Here is a 22,056-nt window from a genome sequence, read left to right on the forward strand (position 1 = left end):
CCTTTTAATGCAAAATTTGACATCATAGAAGCTGCAGAACGTGTTCACACATTCTGAACGTGATTTTGACTTTAACGTAGCTCGATATTCATGTGTAAACACACCAAGATTCATTCTCTGTTGTCTTCATCCATCTTTATCCTCAATCTCTCTTTCAAGTCACACACACACACACACACACTCGTACACAGGGGAGCACAGCCACTCAGATTGTGTCAAGTTGCACCAGAGCAGCCATTTTGGCTCTGCTGGGGGAATCAATGGCCCATTCTGTCTCTGGCCATATTGTGTCTGTGAGCTAATCAGCCATCCAGGCCCCATAATCATAATGGAGGCACACACACACACACACACACACACACACACACACTCATTCACATGTTTTTTCCTGAGGATAACAGACGGCCAACAGAGAGACATACCTCAGGATAAAAGCGAGGAGAAGGAGGAGAATAAAGGCCTCAGCAGGCTTGTAGAAGAGGCAGAGCTGCCCAGAATTAAAGCAGTCAAACATGGAGGTGCATACCAAATGTACATGAAGTCCTTCGCCGTCTCATCCCAGATCTCCTAGCAACCACGACCAGCTCAGGACTGGAGGCTCGCTGGAGGATCGTGAATATAGATATATCTCATGTTCGCAGTCGGAGTGAGCCGTCACATTTCACACAAGATCTCAGAGACGTCAAACACAACGAGGCCAGCAGACAAAGACGGGCGGCTCGGACATAATTGCGTGAGCTTATCTTATCTTCAGGTAGAGTCCGTACATGCTTTGATGTCTTTGTGTCGCCGGCGCCTGATGACGGCAGCGGCACACAATTTAGTGTCCTATTTAATTCAACAGGTGTGTGTCTGTATACATATCACAGTGGGAGAGAGACGGATGGAGTGTGTGTGCGTGTCACGTCTGGGATCTCGCCTCAGGCGTCTGAAAATGCAAACAGGTCTCAGCATAAATATGCCGGACACAAACACAGACAGCCGTACAGTCTGGTAGCAAAACGACCCAGAATGCATCTCTTCTTTTTGAGCTGCCATCAGCTGAACAACCCCTCTCTCTCTCTCTCCCTGCTGCTGAGGGTGGAGACCCTCGCTCCACCCTCAGCAGCAGGGAGAGAGAGACGGTCTGACACATCCATACTTCATCATCTGACTGAGGACGCTGCTGTTCATCTTCCTCAGGTTGCTCCTGACACATTCATCAACACTTCACCGTCTCAGCTGGAAACACTTCATTGTAATTATTATTATTATTATTATTTTTGACTGTTTGAGCGGCCTGAGGTCCTCCCCTGCCCCTCTGCACATCTGTTCTTGTATCTTTAATATTTTCTAGTGACCTGATCAAACCACAGTTCACTTAAAGCTGAACGCTTGTTTACGTTTGTTTAGACTGATTTTCTCTGGTAAGGTTCAGTCACAGAAACCACCTGGTGAGGCTCAGAGAACATCCTGGTTTGGTCGCCATGATCACAGACGGCGATGGATCGACTTCCTGAGACAAATGGTCACCACAAAAACAGCTGAAAATGTCTCCAGGTGTCCTTATTTATATTAAAACATAAAGTCTGAACCCTATATAATAACAGCCCTGTGAGGAAGTGAGGCCCAGACAAATATATCATTTAACAAGTTTTGATAAATGTCTTCACTTTCTGAATCATCCCACTGTCATTCATGTCTCCAGTATCCAAAATGTCCCGTCCCTTGTGATAAAATTAGCTCTTTACATTTCTCAAATACGAGCTCACTTTCTCATAATGTTCACACTTAAAAGACATTTTCATTTAACAAAACTGTCTCCGTGTTCTGAATCGTACTCGCTCCAACATGTCTTCATATTCCCAAACCGTCCTCACATTTGATAAATGTCCTCCTTTTCTTAATTGTTCTGACGTTTGATGAATTTCCTCAATTCACACAAGTGTCCTACGTTCAGAAACGTCTCCACTTCACATAATTGTCTTTCCAGCCTAAAATTGTCCCCGTTTTGATTAATGTCCTCACTCTCCAGATACGTCTCCACTATCTAAAATGTCCCTTCCTCTTCACAAAGAATGATTCCCTCTGATAATTCAAATATGTCCACAGCGTCCTGGACTTCTGATAAATGTCCTCACAGTCATTTTCCTTTTATAAAATTCTCCCCATTTTCTGAAGTCTACATGCTCTCCAACATGACTTCACTCTCTTAATGCCCTCCTCACATAATTGCTGTCACATATCCTCACTTCAAAAAACGTCGTCCTGATTCCAACGTGTCTTCACTTTCTAAATCCTCCTCACTTTGCAGATTTGTCTCCACACTCAACAAATATGTTCGCAGTTACAGATTTATCTCTTTTTCTAAAATGTTTTTATTCTCTCAAAACATAATAATACAACAACAGTCCCATCCTGTTTCAAATCTCAGTATAATTGAAATAAATGTCTGTACTTGTGATGAATGTGCCCAGTTTATTGTCCCAGAACAATTCTCACTCCACAAACATGTTTTGATTTAACAGAAATATTCCAACTTTCAGAAGTGAATTTGTTAAAAACCTGCGTAAAAATAAAATGAATGTCTTTCCACTCATGTCCAAACGTCAGTCCTCTGGAACACAGCAGTGCCCAGCAGCACACACACACACGTTTTTACACTATGAAGGGCAGGACCTGAGTGTCGAGACCATGGACATTTTTCCCAGGAGGCCTTGGGAGCAAATGGCCCTTCAGTGTAGGTGTACAAGGTCCAGTGGTGGAGAACATGTGGGCATGTTTTTAAAATCCATCTGTGCTCTCTGAAGGTCGCCCAGCGTGGACTCTGTGTGCTGTGAGTGCTCTGCAGGCTTCTAACATGCACAGTGTCACATGTCGCTGTGTTCATGTCGCAGCATCACACAGACCTCCATCACTCTCTCCACTCAACCACTTTCACATTCTCTACTCTCTGGACTTACTGACATTTTCCTTCATATAAAGCGTCTTTACAGGTTAATCTAGAGTCCAGCTTCTCCCTCCACATGTGAATATTAACCCAGAATCTGTTCTTTTAGTTTTGTATTGTTTCCTACGTTGTGAAGCTTCCTAGCTGTCCACCTGACCTGTCGGAATCCCAGTTTTGCAGTTTGAGTGAAAAGCAAAAATCTCTCAAAAAGATAACTTCCAACGAAAAAGCAGAAAACAACATCTGAGTCCCTGTTTCTTCACTTCTGGTGACTAAAACTTCTATTCACGTGCAGAACTTGCCTTTTCTCAGTGTCACAGTGATCCAGTGACAGTTGTGAGTACACTGCAAACAGGAAGTGCTAACAGCTGATTCGGCATTAATTTTTTTCTTCGTTTAGTGAAGGCAGGTTGATACAAACATGAACATTAGTGTAATTGCTGCAGTTTCCATTAAACAAACAGGACATGCTGCACTAGTTGGGGACTACTTTCTGCAGCGGATGAATCCACATCCCGTGCTGTGGTGAGTGTGTGTGGCAGCAGGACGCTGTGTGTGTGGGATCGAGTCCAGACAGTCGTCAGTGTGACTGCTGGTGGTGGTGATGGAACAGCAGTGCGGCTCGCTGATGTGTTTCTGATGAAGACGGCTGTGATTCTGTGGCGGTCCGGATCTCTTCTCAGGGTAACTGAGTGTTCCTACGTCGTGATATCGCCACTTCTCCTAAAGTAAAAGATCTGAACTCTGTGGTCTCTTCTCACTCAGGCGACACTTAACAGCAGCACTTATTTATTTTCACCGTCTCTTTCATTTTGCTCCACGTCTCCCTCTCAGTCTGTCTACCTCGCTTCCATCTTTGAACAAATGTGGTTTTTTTTTAGAATAATTCTGATCCGGCACATAAATTCCACCCACCTGGTTTCCTCCTCGTCCTCCTCCGTCTCTTTCTCTCCCAGCGTCGTCGCATCTGCATATTATAATTGAGGTGGAACGCAGCCTGTATGTCTTTGCCGTGCCGTGGCGACCCCTCCTCTCGTGGTCATTATGCACCACACTCCCTCACTCTGTATGCAAACTAGATGACAGCTGGACCTCAGACGCCCGCCGACCAATTGAAGCCAAGTTTCAATGGTGAGACCGGGGCTTCACCAAGGCTTCTGGAGACAGATCAATAACTACAACGATCCCTGCGATGTCTGTCTGAGATGTTTGGTAATGACCCTCACCGCCGCTGCTTCTATCTGCCTCGCACCACGCCGCCGCCGCTGCCGCCGCCTCGCTCCCATGAATAAATCGAGCCTGATGAATGCCAAAGTGGCCTTAAGGTTGTGATTGGACTCAGAGGAGTTGGTCTGCGGTGTGTTGAATATTTTGGATTCAAGGGGAGCGACTTCAAGCCTCAACGTTAAGTCAGCAACAAGTAAATTGTGCTTTTCTTCCCTCTCCTCTTTGTTTTCTGTCGTGGGATTGTAGCTTTCATGGCTGACAGACGCAGCCGTGTGCACATCACGTCCTCTGTTCACGTCACGTTCAGGTCTCAACACATAAATCCAACGCATCATTTATTGATCCGGGTTGGATAAACAGAACATTTCTACCTTTTGGAGAGCTGAGCAAGCTGTTATTTATCAACAGTTGTGGATCATTTGGACATTAGAACCGATGGCACAATCAAAATTATCTGGATTCTGTCAAAAATGATCTCGTTACCTCGGCAGAACAACGATAAATCCAATTAAACTGGAGGAAATAACCTGTTTGACACTTCTGTAATTTAGGGACAAAATGTCTAAAAAGTAATTGTAAAGTAAAGTAATTGGAGAATTATCTTTTCTATCTTCTAAAAACATTTTGAAAAAGACCTCCCTGACTTCCTACATGTCCCAGAATGCCTTGCACCATCCCTCCCTGTTGCGTTTACATGAAAGTGGAGCGGGGTAATGGCGGCGCTGTGGGAAGTTCTTCCAGCAGAGACACCGAGCAGGGAGTGATGCCACGGTGCCGGTTGGTGCCGGTTGGTGCCGGCTGGTGCCGGTTGGTGCCGGTTGGTGCCGGCTGGTGCCGGTTGGTGCCGGTTGGTGCCGGTTGGTGCCGGTTGGTGCTGGTTGGGGCCCAGTTACTGAAACATTTCCTGCCATCAGACCCGCCTGGAGGCAGGACGAGTCTGGCTGTGAGCCGTTAAATGAAACCAACAAATGGATCTCCAGGATGTGCTCTCGGTCCAGAACTAATCTGTCTCTCCATTTCTTTTCCTTCCTGTTCTGGAAGACTGCGAATCTGCTGTGTTTGTTTTCTTATAAAGTTATAAAACATGTCAAAAACTCTGATATTGATGTTCGGCGTCAGTAGGAACGTTAACTAACATGCTCACACTCGAGGCCGGCTGCAGCCATTTTCTGCCCTCGCTGAGATGAGGATTTGGATTTAAAGTTCAAAACTTTGTTATTAGACATAATAAGTACGTTCATGGTGCGATAATATCAGTGGTTATCTGATTATAGGTTTAGAAGTTCAGTCTGAATCGCCAGCAGTGGATGACTGTGTTTCCAGCTGAATCTGCGGCTGGTTTACTCAAATTTAATCGTTCATAATTAAACAAAGATTGTTGGTATCAACAGTATTTCAGTCCTTTTAAAATGGACTCAGAACCGAGCTGTTTCATTTCAGCCTCTCTCCCTCCTTCACATACAAACGTCTCCTCAGACGCCGTGAACGACTCCCTCTGCAGACCTTATTATCATGCAGGAAGACGCCTTCACCTGCTCTTTAAAATTGGACACTTCAGTCCCTCTTCAATCTCTATCTCCATCCTCCGGCGCTCGCCCGCTCCCTCTTTGTGAGCAGGTATAATAGGATGGAGGGATGAGTGACGGTCGCAGACAGTGAAGAAGAAGAAGAAGAGGAGCGAGAGATCTGAGGCCCAGCTCGTCCTGTCAGAAAGTAAGAGTGATGAGGAGACATGAGAGGGCGGGACGGAGGGCGGGAAGGTCCATACGGAGAGAACATGGACCTCTGAAGACAGTCATTACTACATACAGTATGTAGAGAAATAACAGCCTGCTCACACCTGTGACAGGTTTCCTCTACATGTGTCTTCATGTAGGCAGAACGTAATGTACAGAACAGACGACCAGCTAGAACACGAAGGTTTCACTCACTCGCATTTAACAAAGGAAGAAAGTTTAAAGTCTGAACTGAGGCAGAAGTCAGTGAACCAGGGGAGGAAGAACAGAGTCTGGCTTTAACTTACACTAATCACCAGGACAAACCACATATGTGTAATTTACTTTCACTTTTGATTCTTAAGTTCATTCAGTATCAGAGACTTTACGACTGCTTTCCCCTTTAAACACACTCAAGTGGAGCTTGTTACATTAAATGTAAAAGATATCGAGCAGCTTGAAGTGACGACCTTTTCCACAAAGAGTCGGATGTTTCTCACCTGAAAACATCATCAGCGGACACCTCGCTTCACCTGCAGGTTAGGAAGAGGCAAAGGATGCGACGAGACGTGAGAACAATTAGAGATGGAGAAAGAGTGTGTGATGAGAGGACGTCTGTACAGATGCAGAAGTGTGTGTGTGTCTGAGTCATCACACGTCGCCTCCATCTGCCTATCAGCCCGTTCACCGGCTATCTGTGGCCCAAATATAGTGCGAGGGTTCGGTATGATTACCGCTCAGCCGCGCCGCTGCCAGCCCTCCTGTCGCCGTCGTCTCCTCTAATGAAGCCCTTTCTCTGAAAGGTCACCGCAGCTCGCCTGTGAAGAACGGTGCGGCGGCCATCTTCCTCATATTTACGCCCCAGAAGTGCCACACAGACGTGACATTAGAGAACAAAGTTTCTGCGGGAAAAGTTTCAAAGACAAACAAGTTGGTTGTCAGATCTCAGAGCTGTTAGTGTTTAAGTTTCACACATGATGCTGATTCTTTTCCCAGAACACGTTTACTGAAGAGATCCATCTGCACATTGTTAGAGGAGCGTGTGTGTCACAGTCAGTCTTTTAAAAGCTAAAAGTCCAGCTGTGAAAACATATTTTACTGCTGCAGAGGTGCCACTGAGCAAGGCATCAGCTGGTTTTACTGGTCAGGTCCTGATGTGAAAACGTAGAGCTGAGTTCATGTGAATCAGGACCAGAAGTCTTTAGCTTGATCAGTGCTTCTGTGCTGAATCTACGCCGACAGCGGTCGGTTCACTTGGTGCAGTCACTCCTCCGGTGCTCAGTGGTCGGTAGTTTCCCCAGTAAACACACCACCTTCTTCAACTGCTGCAGTCGCGTGTTGATCGGCTGCTGCTCTTCTTGGGTTACTGTCATCTTCTAGCGTCCCTGAGAGCAGACAGACGTCCAGCCTGTCTGCTCTCTACAGCCCAGCAGCACAGCTGTGAGCTGAGGGGTCGCTGTGATTGAAGGGCAGAACAGAGACGCAGAGACGCCGGCACACAAGACTAGTTTCTGACATGAAATGAACTTCAGTAGCAAAAATAAACAAAACTTTTCTGTTGCTTTATCAAGATTAAGACGTACCTTCATACACACTTATTAACAGCTGGTTATATGTATATGAAGAGTTTATTTAAATGCTACTTTCAGCGGATACAGTGGCAGAAGGCTGGAATCTCGTCCATCAACAGTGACTCTAACAGCCACACAGCTGTTTCTCCCTGTAAATGTGTGAGCTTTGGAAAACACTCGGCAGTAATCATGGCTGAGAAAGAATCTGCAGAATTTGTTTGACCTTCTGGCATTTCTGGCATATTTTCAGTGGCTGAGAACTGAACAAATCATGAGACGATGCTGTAATTACACCAGCAGAGTGATGACAGCACGCAGGACGAGCTCGACCACGAATCAACCGTTTAAAAACCATCTCTGAAAATGAATGTAGGATCTCAGGGCGTCTGTAGACTCCACCTGACGACAAACCTGTGATATGTCATCAAAATGAAACAAGAACTTTGAACCGGAATTCATCTAATGTTCACAGTTCAATTCTGGATGTTTAAGCAAATATGAACAACATATAACCGTCTTGATATCTGTTAGTTTAAGTCTGTTCACCTGTCGTGTCTGACACCCTGCAAACAGACGAAGTCCTGACCAGAGAGGAAGAGCTGTTTGTCCAATCAGATCTTTAAAACCCATCTAATCTGTTATCTCACATCCGAACACGTCCTCCGCTCCCCTCCGGCTGCTGCTGGACTTTAAGGATGATGTTTTTCCCTCCTCAGTGTTTTTCAGCGGAGGCTCAGACTGAAGCGAAGGCTCTGTGAGGTTTCAGAACAACTCTTGTACTCGGCTCGGTTCCAGCAGAGCAGAGGAGGAGGGCGGCTCAGCTCCTGAGGTGGTGGTGAACGCCAGTTTCCATGCCTACGCAGCCAGCGGTTAACAGAGCGGAGGTTTGCAAGAGGCCGTTCAAACACACTGAAGACGGAGCAGAATCAAACCAACGGAGGTGCAGAGCATCAAAAAACAAAATGCTTCTGTTAAATCAGATCAGAACCTGCTGCTGAGTTCAGGTTCAGGTCCAGACTCTCGCTCAGTCGAGGGTTTCACTTCAAGTTTTTTGCTTTCATTTGTCGTTCTGAAGTAAAAGTTGTTGGTTAAATGTAACGGCTGTAGGATAATGACACCTGACATCCGTGTGAGATCGTTTCCTTAAATCTCTCAGCGTGATGACATGAGAAGATGAAGGCTGAGCTGCGTGTTGTTACTCTGCGTGAAACAGAAAGTGACATCAACAGCAACAATAAGTCCACATGGAAACACAGTAAAACATCTGAATACGTCGTCATCCGTGATCATGACGACCAGAAGAAGTGTTTTAAGCCAAACCATGATATTTCATAAATCTCAGCCAGGTTGATTTGTGCCTGAACCTAAACAGAGACAGGTTACATGAGGGAAATAGAAAATTCAACATAAGAAACAGTTTTAACAGCTCAGTAATAAACCAGAAACGTACTGAACTGACATGTGTTACCTGTAAACGCTCCACCAGCTCGTCTCCACCTGTGTCTGTCTGCTGTTTGCTGCTGGACAGCACAGCAGCGTTTTAAAAGCTTTCTCTCTGAACACGAGGCTACGAGAGCGCTGAGAGCGACCAGAGAAACGTTTCTATTCTTTTAATACTCTCCTGTCAGCGTGACCTCTGAGCTCTGGACTAACTTGTTCTCAGGTTGGCACCTGCTAATCAGCATCCAGCTCAATATGACGCCCATGAAAACTGTTTGCATCATAAGTTTCATGTCTAAGGACGAGCTGAGGAAGACGTGTGTCCTCTGTATCACCTGTCACAGCAACATGTTGCATTCTGGTGTTCATGTGCTGTGATGCATCCTGATAAAATGTGTCAGGAAATCTTATTCGTCCGTCGCACAAGACGAATATATCTCAGGTGATTTAGAGCGTTATGTCAGCAGTGATGATAATTCATAAAGTAACAATAGATATAAAAACATGTCATACTCCTCCTCCTCCTCTTCTTCTCCTTCTTCTTCTTCTTCTCTGACATTTGTGATGACAGATCTGTGAAAGGTTTCTGTTGTTTGTGACCTTTTCCAGGATGATTCTGATCCAGACATTGATCAGTAAACTGTTAATTAGACGGACAGAATATTGATCTTTTTTATCATGTGGTGAAGCAACACAGTCGTCAGAATAAAAGTACATGTCTGCAGACACAGCCGGATGGATTTAAGCTCATTATCAACTTGATGAGGGTTAGAAAACATCGTGTTCAGGGTTAAAACACCAGTTTTTATTTTCCATGAAGGGAAACTTGGTTTGCAGTCGGAGACCCAAAACAAAAGTACAAAAATGTTTCCTGAACAACAAAACAATCTCTAACACACTGTGTCTCATGTGCAGATTAAGCAGAGTTATTGATCAGGAACCAAAGGAGATATATTGTATACTGAGGGTGATCTGTGCAGACTGATACAGATCCAGACTCGAAATAAGTTGTGAAAATATCAGCTAATATACGTCATGTGTATGTGATATGAAGGGTAGAAATAGAGCAGAGTGGTATTTAGAGCACAAACACATTTAATCTAGACATTTGAAGACTTGTTTCTTTGTAGGCGTTCAAGAAAGTCAAAAGTAAAAAAACAAACAAACAATAGATGAACAACAGTGCAGTTTCTCCTTTTACGCACCAGTTACAGTCTTAATCAGACTTTAAATCAAATTATTTTGAACACAATGGTGCAGCTCCTGCCAGTGTTTCCCACCACACTGCTGTCACAGTCAAGAAAGCCAGTTAAGCACAATTAACAATTTTGTCCTTTCCTGATCTTTAAATCCGTCTGTCTGTGAGCGTGTAGGAGGTTGTTTCAAACGAGGCAGCACGAAGCAGTTCTGCTGGAGAATGTCTCGTAAATATCGTCCTCAAGATGGACGTCTGAGACGCAGGAAGTCGCAGCTGAGGTGCTGAGGTCGGTCTGTGTAATGGCGTCATGGTGAAGAGTGAGCGACGTTCATGTTTGTTGTATTAAAAACAAATTATATGTCAAAGCAGCCACATCAACTACAGCAGGGAGAAGAAGAGGGAGAGAACCAGACTCCCTTCAAAAATCGCTCAATTTTGTGAATTGTTGAGTCAGAAGGAACTTTATGAATTAGTGAAGCTTTGTTTCCACAATTTTTTTTTATTATTAGCTCCCTCTCGTAATATGTCATGTCCTTTTTTCAGAACCTGTCGCCCCTGCAGTCATGCACTGTGCTGGAGTTTGTTGATTCTGTCAACAACAGCGTCGTAAAAACTTGGTGTGAATGATTTAAAAGTGCTTGACATGCAAACTAAAGATAGAACATGTAACATTTCTGCATCGAAACACACCTTCACCACCTTTTGCCCTTCTTGCTCTGCTGCACCTTCATGCACCCCTTCAGCAGCTGCACCAGCAGACGCCCACACAGTGAAAACTGCCTCCACCCTCCACTAGTGCTGCAAACATCAGCCTCTGTGCTCTTCACCTCCACTGAGCCTCCAGCCCTCCAGCCTCTGTGTTGGGTTGCAGCTCTCAAACACTGGCACATAAAAGTGAAACTGGACGTCTCTCAAGGAATTCAGCACGCCATGTTGATTTCTTGAACACCGTCCTTCACTACCCGAACATGAAACCTCCTCATTCGTGCTTTTACTCTCACGGGCCTCAGCTCTCTCAGAGAGGACGAGGAGTTTCTTTTCCTTCTCTGACTGAGACGACGAGCGCTGGAAAGTATCTTGACTCATCCTGACAGGTTCAACGTGACCTCCAGTCGTTCTTGGAGTGTCGATGGAGGTCATCCTGTTGTTGTTGAAAGCGGCGCTCCCTGAAGCACCGTGACACGCAGCAGCTCGGAGTCGTGGGCATCCGACTGTGTTCAAGCTACGCTGGAAAAAGCTTTTGTGTGTTTTAGCGCTTTGTTGTTGCACACGTGTGTTTGCAGGAGAGGAGGTTCTCAGAGGGCTGAGGGTTTCTGCATTTTGGTGTCTTTGTGTTCATGTGTGTGTCAGTGTGCATCAGGATGAAGTTATCAGTCCACAATGTCAAACGCTGTCTGAGGTTCTGACTTCAGCCGGTCACCTTCTCCTCCCGCCACGCTGATACAAAGTCAGGGGAAGTTTCCACCAAACATTTCTGGAGCTTCACAGTAAAACAGAGTCGCAGCGTTTTCCTCTAAAACTATTTTTGTTTTTCCTTCTGTATTCTCACAGACATCATTTGATTCAGGAGAACCTGAAGTTTCAGTCTCACTCATTTAAAATTAGTTTTACATTTGTTGTGTCTGAGAGTCAAACATCAGTCAACATGTGATGTTTCAGTTACTGTGAACTGAGACGGAACATCAGGAAGTTTAGTTCTTTATTTAAAAAAGATAAAACTTGGATGTTTTTAGATTTCCATCTCATTTTTCCTAAACAAGTTACAGTGAATTATCTACGGAGCCCCTGAATGGCCAAACAAGACGTGTGACGCTGCTGTAAAGCTGAGAAACTCCACTGTACTTTACTTTTGAATATGTATGTATGTGTGGAGAGGATTAAAAGCACCGAGATCACAAACTGATTTGAAAAGATGTTGGTCGAGCTCGTGCTCCCACTTCAGATGAAGGCTAACGTTTTTAGCTTAGCATCTACAGTAAAATTCATGATGATGCTGCAGTCCGTGTCTTCAGTTCTTCATTCATCATCTTCATCTTAAATCGAAGATGTTTTCTTCTTCATCTCAGCCTGAATGAATCTGAAGATGCTGAGGTTTAAAGTTAATTCCCAGCTGACAAAACTAAACATAAAGGATTCTGTCTCCATCGTCTCACTCCTTCCTGCTGCTGATCTGCGTCCAGGTTTCAGTGAAAAGTAAAAAAGATGTTCCCTCCGGCTGGTTCTGGGTCTGCCCGGGGGCTCCTTTCATACGCCCACAGGGGAGAAATCCAGGAGGCCTCGCCATCAGATACAGAAGCAACTCAGTCGACTTCTCTCAGAATGACTCAGCCCTCAACCTCTTCCTGCCTCCGTTTGAAGCTCCTCTTTAATCTGAGTCACAAACAACTCTGCTGCTGCATTCTGGGAGTTATCTCCATGTTGGACCGAGGCAGACGACAGCGATTAGCAGGTCGGTGCCGTGAGCGTTTAACACGTCTTACCTGGGTCATGATTTAAGCCAGATGTCATGCAGATATTGCAGAGCATCTGTTGAACAGACCTGAGTGAAATCTCTGAGGAGGAGAGTTATTCTGGTCACCTGTGTTCATTATTCATAGGTGAGCGTTGGACAGAAGATCAGCGAGTAAATGAATGTTGGATCGGTTCTGTGTTCTCCTGAGAGATCTACAGATATCCTGTTGTTTTCTCATCCCGGACTCAAATCCCTGTCTTGGTTTTCAGCTCTGCGGTGCATAAAAAAAGCAATAAAACTACAAAGACACTTAAAGACCCAGAAGCTCACGAACTGGACTTTATTTTGCTTCCCTGGTGTGGATATTTTTTGGGCCCCAGAGAGCTTCATCCTCTCGGGTTTGATCCCGGTCCGTTCCATTACTGCGGTGTTAAAAGCAGCCGGTCCCTGGTGTGACGTCCAGAGCTGGCTGCTGCTGTTAATGCTTGTTGTCAGGACTATTAAGCCCACAGAGAGAAAGAGAGGCGAGAGAGGAGGGAGAGGAGGGAGGCAGCAGAGCATCATTTAAGTGAGCTAACTCTCTAATCCCCATGAACCGGACCACCCGCGTCCCCTGAGTGACGAGACGGCAGCGCTCTGAAAAACACACAACAGATCTTCAGCTTTATACAAGACATGAGCAGCAGCTTCCTCTGACATCACCACCACACCGACACATCCTCCAAAAAACAGAGAACTCAACATTCAGATCATATTTTCCCGCCAATATTTAGCTTTACGAGCAACACCAGACGCTTGTTCTTGTACATTTAAGACGGGAAACTATTCCAGATTGGAAGAAGAGGCTCTATAAATAACAATGTCTTTACGCTGAAGCAGTTCATCGCTCAATATTTAAGCAGAGTAACCCCCGATTCTGTCTCACAGCTTTCATGTGTCTTGCTGCGGCCAATCAATACCTCATCAGCGCCGTGTAAGGTTGATGTGCTGCTGCGGGGAAAATACAGACGAGTGAAACGACTGCAGGGGAGAAAAACAGATATTTGAACAGTATGTTTCCATAAAGTCTGCAGCGTCTTCTGTCAGTGTTGGTGCGACTGTTTATGTGCAACCAACTGGAAGAAAGCCGCCTGCAGGACACCGACGTTTAAATGTTGGTGCGACGTTTGTTTTTTTTTAAGAAATGAAGCCGGTTTTCTTCTTTAGCTTTTCTTTCACCACGAGGAGACGAGAGTTTAATCAGTGTCGACGTATCATCTGTCAGGGACGGCGTGTCGGAGACTCCAAGAAGAAGTTTGTTTTTTTTTTTTTAAATCCTAATGATCTTTGGCTACTGAGCAGCTTTTTAATTAACTCGTCAGCCTCGCGGGGCCACTTGCACTCAGTAAAGTGTGTTATCTCTAAGAGATGTACTTGACTAATGTGAGGGGTCTCAGCTGTCAAACAAATACAGGAATCACTGTGTTTTGTGGGTTATTTGACTGATTTTGCAGATTAGAATGGTCCTTTGTTCTGACAGGAGAAGGTTGAGTGGACTCTGAAGGTCTTACACAACATTATGATTCCTCACTGCCTCTTTGTGTGACCTCCAGAGAGAGATGCTTCACAAAGGCTACGAGGGGTTGAGTCTGTTCATCGCTGTTTCAAATACAAAGACATCATGAGTTTAGTCAAAGTAACGGTGAAGCTGATCAACAGGAGGGAAGATGAATCCACCTGTTAATCCCAGAAGTTAAAACATCATCTCTGAGCTCTCCTCCTGTTGGTGAACAGCTCCGGGTCAGAACAGAACCTGATGTGACTCCAGGTGTTTACTCTTCCAGAACTGTCTAGGAAAGTTTCCTCAAGGTAACGCTGCGTTTCATCTGGTCACTTTAACTACCAGGAGAGTCCAAGAGCGGGGACGGAAATCTGAGACTCAGCCTAAACGTAGCGTCATCACATCAGATATAAACCAGCAAACAACAGAACCGTCAACCTCTGAATGAAGTCAGCACTCAGGAGAGACTCTGGTTCTGGTTCTGGTTCTCTGTCTCCTCTCTGTAATGTTACATTCATGAAGTAGAGTCCATTTCCCCTCCAGCTCCAGTCAGCAGAACAGAACCTGGAGGTCACTGCTGCAGTCAGGCTGATCAACAGAAGTGAAGAGAAATCACGTTTTCCACTAACTGTCTCCGGGTCAGAACAGAACCTGATGTGACTCCAGGTGTTTACTCCTCCAGACGGTCTGGATCTCCACAGGTCTCTCTCCTCCTCTCTACCTCATTCTAGCTGGATAATTACCGTCGGCTGAGACCTCCAGACATATTTGTTTAACTGGAGCGCGTATCGTGACTCGGGTTCGGTAGCTGCAACATGATTGGCTGTAAAAAAAAGGGGTTGTGATGTCACAAACTCCTGCAGGCTTGAACAGGTGTTAAACCGCCCCCTTTAAACGGCACACAGCTTCATCACACAGTATTTTTAGCAGATGAAAAGCTGAGGATGTCTCCTGCAGCGACAAGCGTCTCTATTCTGTCTCGATTCCTCCGACAGCTGAAGTGATCAAAGGCCTGACCCGTGGACGTCACGTATCACAGGCAGGAGTGGAAAAGGCTAACCGTCTGAAGTGGAGAGGACGCTGTGTTTACAGTCACATCCCGGCTCCTCGGGCCTGACGTCTGCATCCTTCTCTCGGTGTGGCGTCTGGCTCCGCGCTCTCACTCGCCGAGCCTCTCGCACATTTGCGGAGCTGTCAGTCACGCCAGTCAGCCTTCATCATCGTCGCCCTGCCTGCCGTCGCCCGCGGCCCGAAGATTCGCGGTCGTGTTGTGACCTCGTCATATGACTCAGAGAGCGACGGAGCGAGCAGCCAGACTGCAGCTCGCGTGTCACAGCTGAGCCGTCCATCGCTCTCAGGAAGTGTTCCTCTTCATGTTCGACCCGCTGACCTTCTCTGTGGCGCCAACAACGGGTCAGCACTGTCACTTCAATCCACCAAGAGGTGTGTTTACAGCTGACGTCATGAACATCAATGAATGGCCCGATCTGCTCCAGGCGGCCAGTCGAAGTTCCTCATCTTTCCTCTGTGTCACTATCAGAACTTTACGATCAGCAGATGGTTCTGAAAATATGTTGCTGATTCCCCATAAAACATCAGTGTTTATTTAATGTTTAAGTGTTTCATCACTTCACCTACGTCTGTACTCGTACACCAAAGAAAGGCTGGATCGTACTGTGTGGAGAAAATATTTCACGGCTGTTGTTTTTAAGAGTTGGTTCACGTTTTTTGTCCTCGTGGTTCACACTCCTGTAACAGTCCTTTAGCAGCCGGAGGCCGATGTGACGAGAGAGGCGGTGAGAACAAAGATTTGTAAAACATTTTAGGCTCCACAAAAAGTTTCACGAGAAAGAAAATAGAATGAAATCTACACACACAGTATTTTAGGGAGAAACAGAAAAATATTATTGATTTTGGTTTAAAAATTTTCAAACAATGAATTCTCAAAACTCCTCAACAGATGTTTTTAATCTTTGGTTTCCACTTTGTCTGCGTCGTCTAGATAAAAACAATCAAGCGACAGACGCGTGAGCACAAATATCAATGAGACGATCAGTGAGAGGACATTTAAACACAATTCAGGCTCTGAAAATGTTCAGAATTTAACTTTCAGTCATCATTTTTTCTTGTTTGAGTAATCTGGAAACGTCTGAATCATTAAACAGCTCTTCAAAGAGTTCGTTCACAGCAAACGAGAACGTGTCGCTGTTCAAAAGCTCTCAGAAAGAAAGAATCTGCAGAAGGAGAAATAATCTGGATGTTGTGTTTTATACACGGTGTTTCTGCAGAGAACGACGGGTCAACGTGTTCATCATCGTCACTATTCTCCAGTTTTCTCTTCAGCGTTTGCTCGTCTCGTTTCTGCCTCCTGCTGCAAACATCCTCCATGTTATCACAGCCTGCGATCATCATGTTTTCTGTTGACGTGATTTTGTTCATTATAATATTTCAGTGGCAGAAAGTGAAGCAGAGCGAGATGCAGCCACACGACAGGCTGCAGAGGAAACAAACCCACGACGTCAATTAAATCAACATCAGTTACTAATAACAGTCACATAATGTGAAGTTATGGAGGACGAAGCGTTCAAGGTGTGTGTGTGTGTGTGTGTGTGTGTGTGTGTGTGTGTGTGTGTGTGTGTGTCTACAGGCAGTCTGGGCCCAGTAAAGGTTATGGTGACAGGTGTAATATCTCCTCGTAGGCGATGTGAAGTGTATTATGGGAGCCGGGTTGTGTCCTTTACTATAGGTTAACCTGATCGCTGACAACATCATCTGACAAGGTTATATTATGGGATGGTTTATAAACAGCACAACGCCTCTCGACTGGAGGTAAGGTGACCGTGGACGTCATGGTAACAGAGTCAGGCGAGCTTTGGTTCGGTTTAGGAAAAGATGGTGCTTCAGTTCCGTAAGTTCCGTAAGAACCGTGAGGAGACCCGGGTCAGACCCAGAACTCACCGGAGGGATCAGATATCCCATCCGGACTGGGAACGCCTCGGGATCCCCAGGACGAGCTGGAGAACCCGTCTAAGCTTCTGCTGCCTCCGTGACCCGTCTGTTAGAGACAGATCCATTCGGACTGAACCGCCTGATGACGGGAGAGATCAACTTTGTTCCCTGGAGGTTTTTCACTGTGACTCCTAACTGAGTTGTGTTGAGGAGACGAGTGTGTCACTGTTTGGTGATCTGGAAGCAAAATGAGAACCTGTTGGAAAACATCTGGCCAGCTGAGGCCCGAGGACGTGAGCAACCACGTGACGCTGAGCTGGTGTGTGTGTGTGTGTGTGTGTGTGTGTGTGTGTGTGTGTGAACCAGCTGTTCCCTCTTGCTCTTCATATCATTTTCTTTTTTCTGGTTGAATTTTCAGAGATTATATAATTATATCGTCAGATAATGAGGAGGAGTTTGTTTATGTCAGTTTATGGAGCCAGAAAACACACACATGTTCAAATACACACACCGTATGTACACAGCACTGTGAGGACACACACACACACACACACACCTTGTAATCAAAATCTTCAGCATTGACACTAAACTGAGCCATTTCCTGCACATCGGCCCACTGCAGCAGTGCATTCTGGGTGTTGTAGGTTTTCTCCCTCTTGTCATTTAGCACCAATTTCAAGAACATTCACAGCCCAGTTATCTGACTACACCATCGTTATACCTGTAAGTTATTCTGAGGTTGGGGTTAACACATGAAAACGTTCCAGGTCGGTGCCGGGTGACCCGCAGAACTCTGGTCTCTGATCAGCTGCATGTTGTCAGGATCATCACAGAGGACCAGTCGAGCTCTGGGCCTGCTGATCATTACAAACCGCTCTCGCTGCTCTCCCCTGAAAAGCCTTTAGTTGCCTGAAATTTTGGGGCATTTTATGGCCGGTGATGCCAGCAGCAGAGGCTCAGCTGATGTTTGGGAGTTGAACTTTTCAAACTAAAGACGACAACAGAAGCCGACGCTGCAGCTGTGTGGTCAGAAATAACAGCTGCTCAGCTGAACCTGAAGACGACGACACGATGAAATCAGCGGTTGATGGTCTGAAGTAAGTTACTAACCCTGTGTGTGTCTGTGTGTCTGCAGGCGGTGGAGACGAATCTGGCCTCCAAGGACAGTCACTGGGTGTTCGTCAACGAGGTAAGACGAGACACACACAGACACTCAGAACATCTCACGCTGGACCGGGCCAGTAAAGTTTGCTTTTGTACAAATGACATGAAACTGGTGGTTGGAAACATTATTCAGAACTTCATCCAACGTTTTCTACAGTTCATCCACCTCATACAACACCGAGAGGACCGAGACGTCTTCACCTTCAGACTTTCATTTCAGACGGTTCAGATCATCAAATCAAACTAACGACTCTGACTAATCAGCCTGAGTCTTCTTTAGATCACAGGACACACAAGAAACACTTTTCTGACGTGTTCTTTACTAACCTCTGCATGGATGGGGACAAAAGCTGCACAGAGACTTTGAATAAAAAGCGAGACGAGTTCAAGAGCACCTTTTAAAAAATAAAAAAGCCCCTATCTGAGATAAAAACACAAGCTGAGTGCCTTTTCCCCCCTCAGTCGGAGAGCAGCCAGCGTGGGCGAGTCTCCGTGCTGGAAGTCAAATTGAAATGAGTCGGGGTGAAAAGAGAAAACGATGGCACACACCTCCGTCTCCGGCCGGGCTCACGCAACGTACCTGTGAGATTGTTTTTTTTTTTTGTTTAAAGTCATCTTTTCTCCGCTCCCAGTTTCAATATCCAGGCATCTTTCCAGCCAATTAACTGAGCTGACAACACAGTTAACAGCGTAATTCAGACGGAGACGAGGGGAGCTGTCATCTGCTGACGGCTGAACACAAAAACCTCACAGCTCCTTTTCACTGCCAGATTTTCTTTTTGTCTTTTTTACCTCCCAGCTTGGTTCCGACCTCCTAATCCACTTACGTTCCTCTGCTTTGTTTCAAAGTCCTAATTTAACTAATTACACTCTGCGTTTTTTTAATTAACCAAAGGAGCGAAACGGTTTGGAGAATCCCTGGAGTGGCTCGTTCGCAGAGTCTGTTCCACTGTTTGGAGCGTTAAACGGCGTTTATGATCAAATACGCTTCTTCTGATGAAATGTGCGTCTGTGAAATGCGAGCGTGGTGAAACGACTCGTTCCCGCTGACGGCGTCTTGCATCAGGAAAGTGTTTCAGTCATTCAGGAACGTTCAGCTGCGTCACCTCGTCTCTCTCCTGCTTCTCCACCTTCACTTCCACCTTCTCTCCTTCCAACACTTTCTTCCATGACGAAAACAACATTAAATTAACCACTGAAAACCAAAAAACTGAGACAAACACGTCAGGCTTTTAGTTGGTGCCAAAGAGTTCAGAAGTCTTCACTCTGAAGATTCATTTGCATTATTAATGTTTTTCCTGATGTCTGAATCTGAAGCCAACAGAAACCAACCAGCAGCATTGTGCTTCTGAATGCTGTGACTTCGGATTCAAGATTGTTGCTTAATAATTTTAATAACCCAAAAAACAGAAGAAGAAGAACAGACAGCATGCAGACACGCTTATAAAGACGGAACAGATATTTTCACTGATGTCTTTTAATCATTTCCAGCTTCTCAAACGTGACGATTCAATTGTGTTGGAAATTATAACCGGGGGATGAATTTCTTGGCCGTCACGCCGACTTAACTTGTTAAATTTGTAGATTTTATTATCTATAAAAGTTACCAGGACAGTAACTACCACAACAGAATAGCAGAGGGCGATGAAGATGCTGTGAGTTAAAGTTTTAAGGTTACGTAATCTCCGTCTGGCTCTCTGTGCCGGGGACGGGCGCTGAATGGCGTTTCATAGCGATTAATCGAAGCATAGTTAACTGCAGTAATGGTAAAACCAACAACTGCAGCTCCTCCGACGGCCACTAGAGGGCGGCATCAGAGCGGGTGGTTCCCGTGACTTTACAGCCGACGTAAACACGATTCACAGATCTGCATCATGTCACTGCAGCTGACGCCTCTCTAAACGCTCTCTACCATCTTTATTCTGCTCAAACCTCAGCGTCCTGCCGCCGCCTGTCCGCCTTCGCTCTGCGCCGCGTGTCACCCAGCTCAGACAGCTAACAGAGGTAGTTTCCTGTCCTGGGCGGCGGTGCAGAGAGATGTCAGGTTGTCTTGTCAACACGTAGAGACCGCAGACGAGCTGGCCTCCGTTTCCTTTTCGTTCCTTTATTCCTTCCTCCGTCTCTCCTGTCAGTCCTTCCTTCTCCCGCCGTCCACTGTTTGGGTACCGTAATGTGAACAACACCTCGTCTGGGAACATTTCTGCCAGGTTGTTTAACAGTTTCAGTTTGTTTTCTTGGCTTTTGACTTGTTTTCTGCGTAGCGTTGTCTCTGTAATCCCTCTCAGACAGCTGCAGCACTTTGTGTGTAGTGTTTGGTGGCAGGACGGTACAAAGTCAGGCAGGTCGTCGACAGGAAGACACCGTCCTTTTCCTCCCGTCTGCCGCTGACACAAGCAGCGGCGAACAGACAACTCCAGCGACGGCAATTAAAGAGGCCTGGAGAGACGGACAGAGCTGAAAACAGGGAGGGGAGGAGAGAACGGAGAAGCAGCAGAGAGAGTAATAGTGTTGCAGTGAGGAGGGAGAGAGGTGAGCAGAGAGGAGGACAGTAATTACCCAGAGAGGAGAAGGTGGGAGGTGAGCAGAGGCGACGCTCGGTGGGCGGCGGTGAAACCTGCTGGTCAGACGGCAGCTGTCAGGTTTGATCCGACCGTCGCTTTTAAATCCTCACAAACTGCCTTTCATCGAGCTGCTCGGACTCTTTAGCTCCTACTGCCGCCCGGAGCTGTGTGTTATCGTGGAGTTTAATTAGAAGAAACTCATACGAAGACAGAGGAAGGAGGCTTTTTTTAATATTGTTTTTCTCAGCGAGGTTCGGATGTTGATGTCGGCGGTGAAGACGATCACTTCGGCCTGATGAAGATTAAAACAATCCCATTCAAAGTGAACATATGAGATAAAAAGTCAGATGATGATTGTGACCTGCTGCATTAAAGATTATCAACCCTGGACTTTATAATGATGCTAATGTTCCTGCGGTGCGTTCAAAGACCTGTCCACCACCAAATGAGCCCTGGAAGAAGAAAGGAGCTCTTTTACGAGCTCGTCACCCAGCAGCGTTTCTCTTCAGGGCGTCTTTGTTAGCCGCGACATCGACGTGTTTCATGGTTGTACTCTAATGACCTAAGAGCAGCTGCTGGAAACAAGAAAAACTAAGATGGACTCTGTTAACAACAGCAGCGCCGCTCTTTGAAATGCAGATCAGACACTTTGTGAACAAAAGCTGCTGCAGGTTACATTACAGCTGCTGCAGGTGTGGTTGTTAAACTGTCCGTCTGCAACGACGGTTAAATCCATCAGGACCTCGTTTCTCTGTCCGGCTTTCTCTTTGTCCTTCCTCTTATCTCCCCTCGTCACCTCGTCACCTCGTCACCTCACAGAAGCTAACAGCTAACGATGTGTTAGAGGTGATAAAAGCTCTTCCAGCTCCTCCAGGCGGGCACTGAGAGGTAGAAGTCTGTGTGAAATATAATCACCTGGACGGTATCAGACTGGGCATCAGACTGAAGAATGCTGCGTCTGATTGTCCTGAACATTATATTTTTGTAGAAGTTGCAGAGGTACGTTTGGGAACATCAGCCAGAATGCTACGATTCAGACTGTTCGTGTTGATGTGGTGAAATGTTACACGGGGAGAATCTCCCAAGCTGTCCTCTGGACTTCACCTCCCGGTCGTGTTTGTGGGGTCGACGCCTCGTGAAGATCTTTTCATCCAAACATCAGTATGGATCTGATATAACATGGAGTAACAGACGGGAGGGGAGGGACAGACGCCGGTGTTTTGGACGAGCTGACAACCTGACATTAGCCGGTGAAGCTCCTCCCCGTGTCCACGTGTCGCGCCTCGCAGCAGCTAACTACGTCTAATAGC

General features: G+C 45.9%; 1 protein-coding gene across 6 annotated transcripts in view; it reads left to right on the top strand.

The window, feature by feature from the left end:
• The window catches only part of grid1b (glutamate receptor, ionotropic, delta 1b), a 402,507-nt gene that overhangs the window by 331,541 nt on the left and 48,910 nt on the right, over nucleotides 1–22,056 (top strand). For all 6 annotated transcript variants that reach the window (XM_037082410.1, XM_037082411.1, XM_037082415.1 and 3 more), the window contains one exon: nucleotides 18,157–18,210. In XM_037082410.1, the coding sequence (XP_036938305.1) occupies nucleotides 18,157–18,210 (54 nt within the window). The remainder of the gene's footprint in view (nucleotides 1–18,156; nucleotides 18,211–22,056) is intronic.

This window comes from Acanthopagrus latus, chromosome 20 (assembly GCF_904848185.1).
Source record: "Acanthopagrus latus isolate v.2019 chromosome 20, fAcaLat1.1, whole genome shotgun sequence".
In the NCBI taxonomy this organism is placed as follows: domain Eukaryota; kingdom Metazoa; phylum Chordata; class Actinopteri; order Spariformes; family Sparidae; genus Acanthopagrus; species Acanthopagrus latus.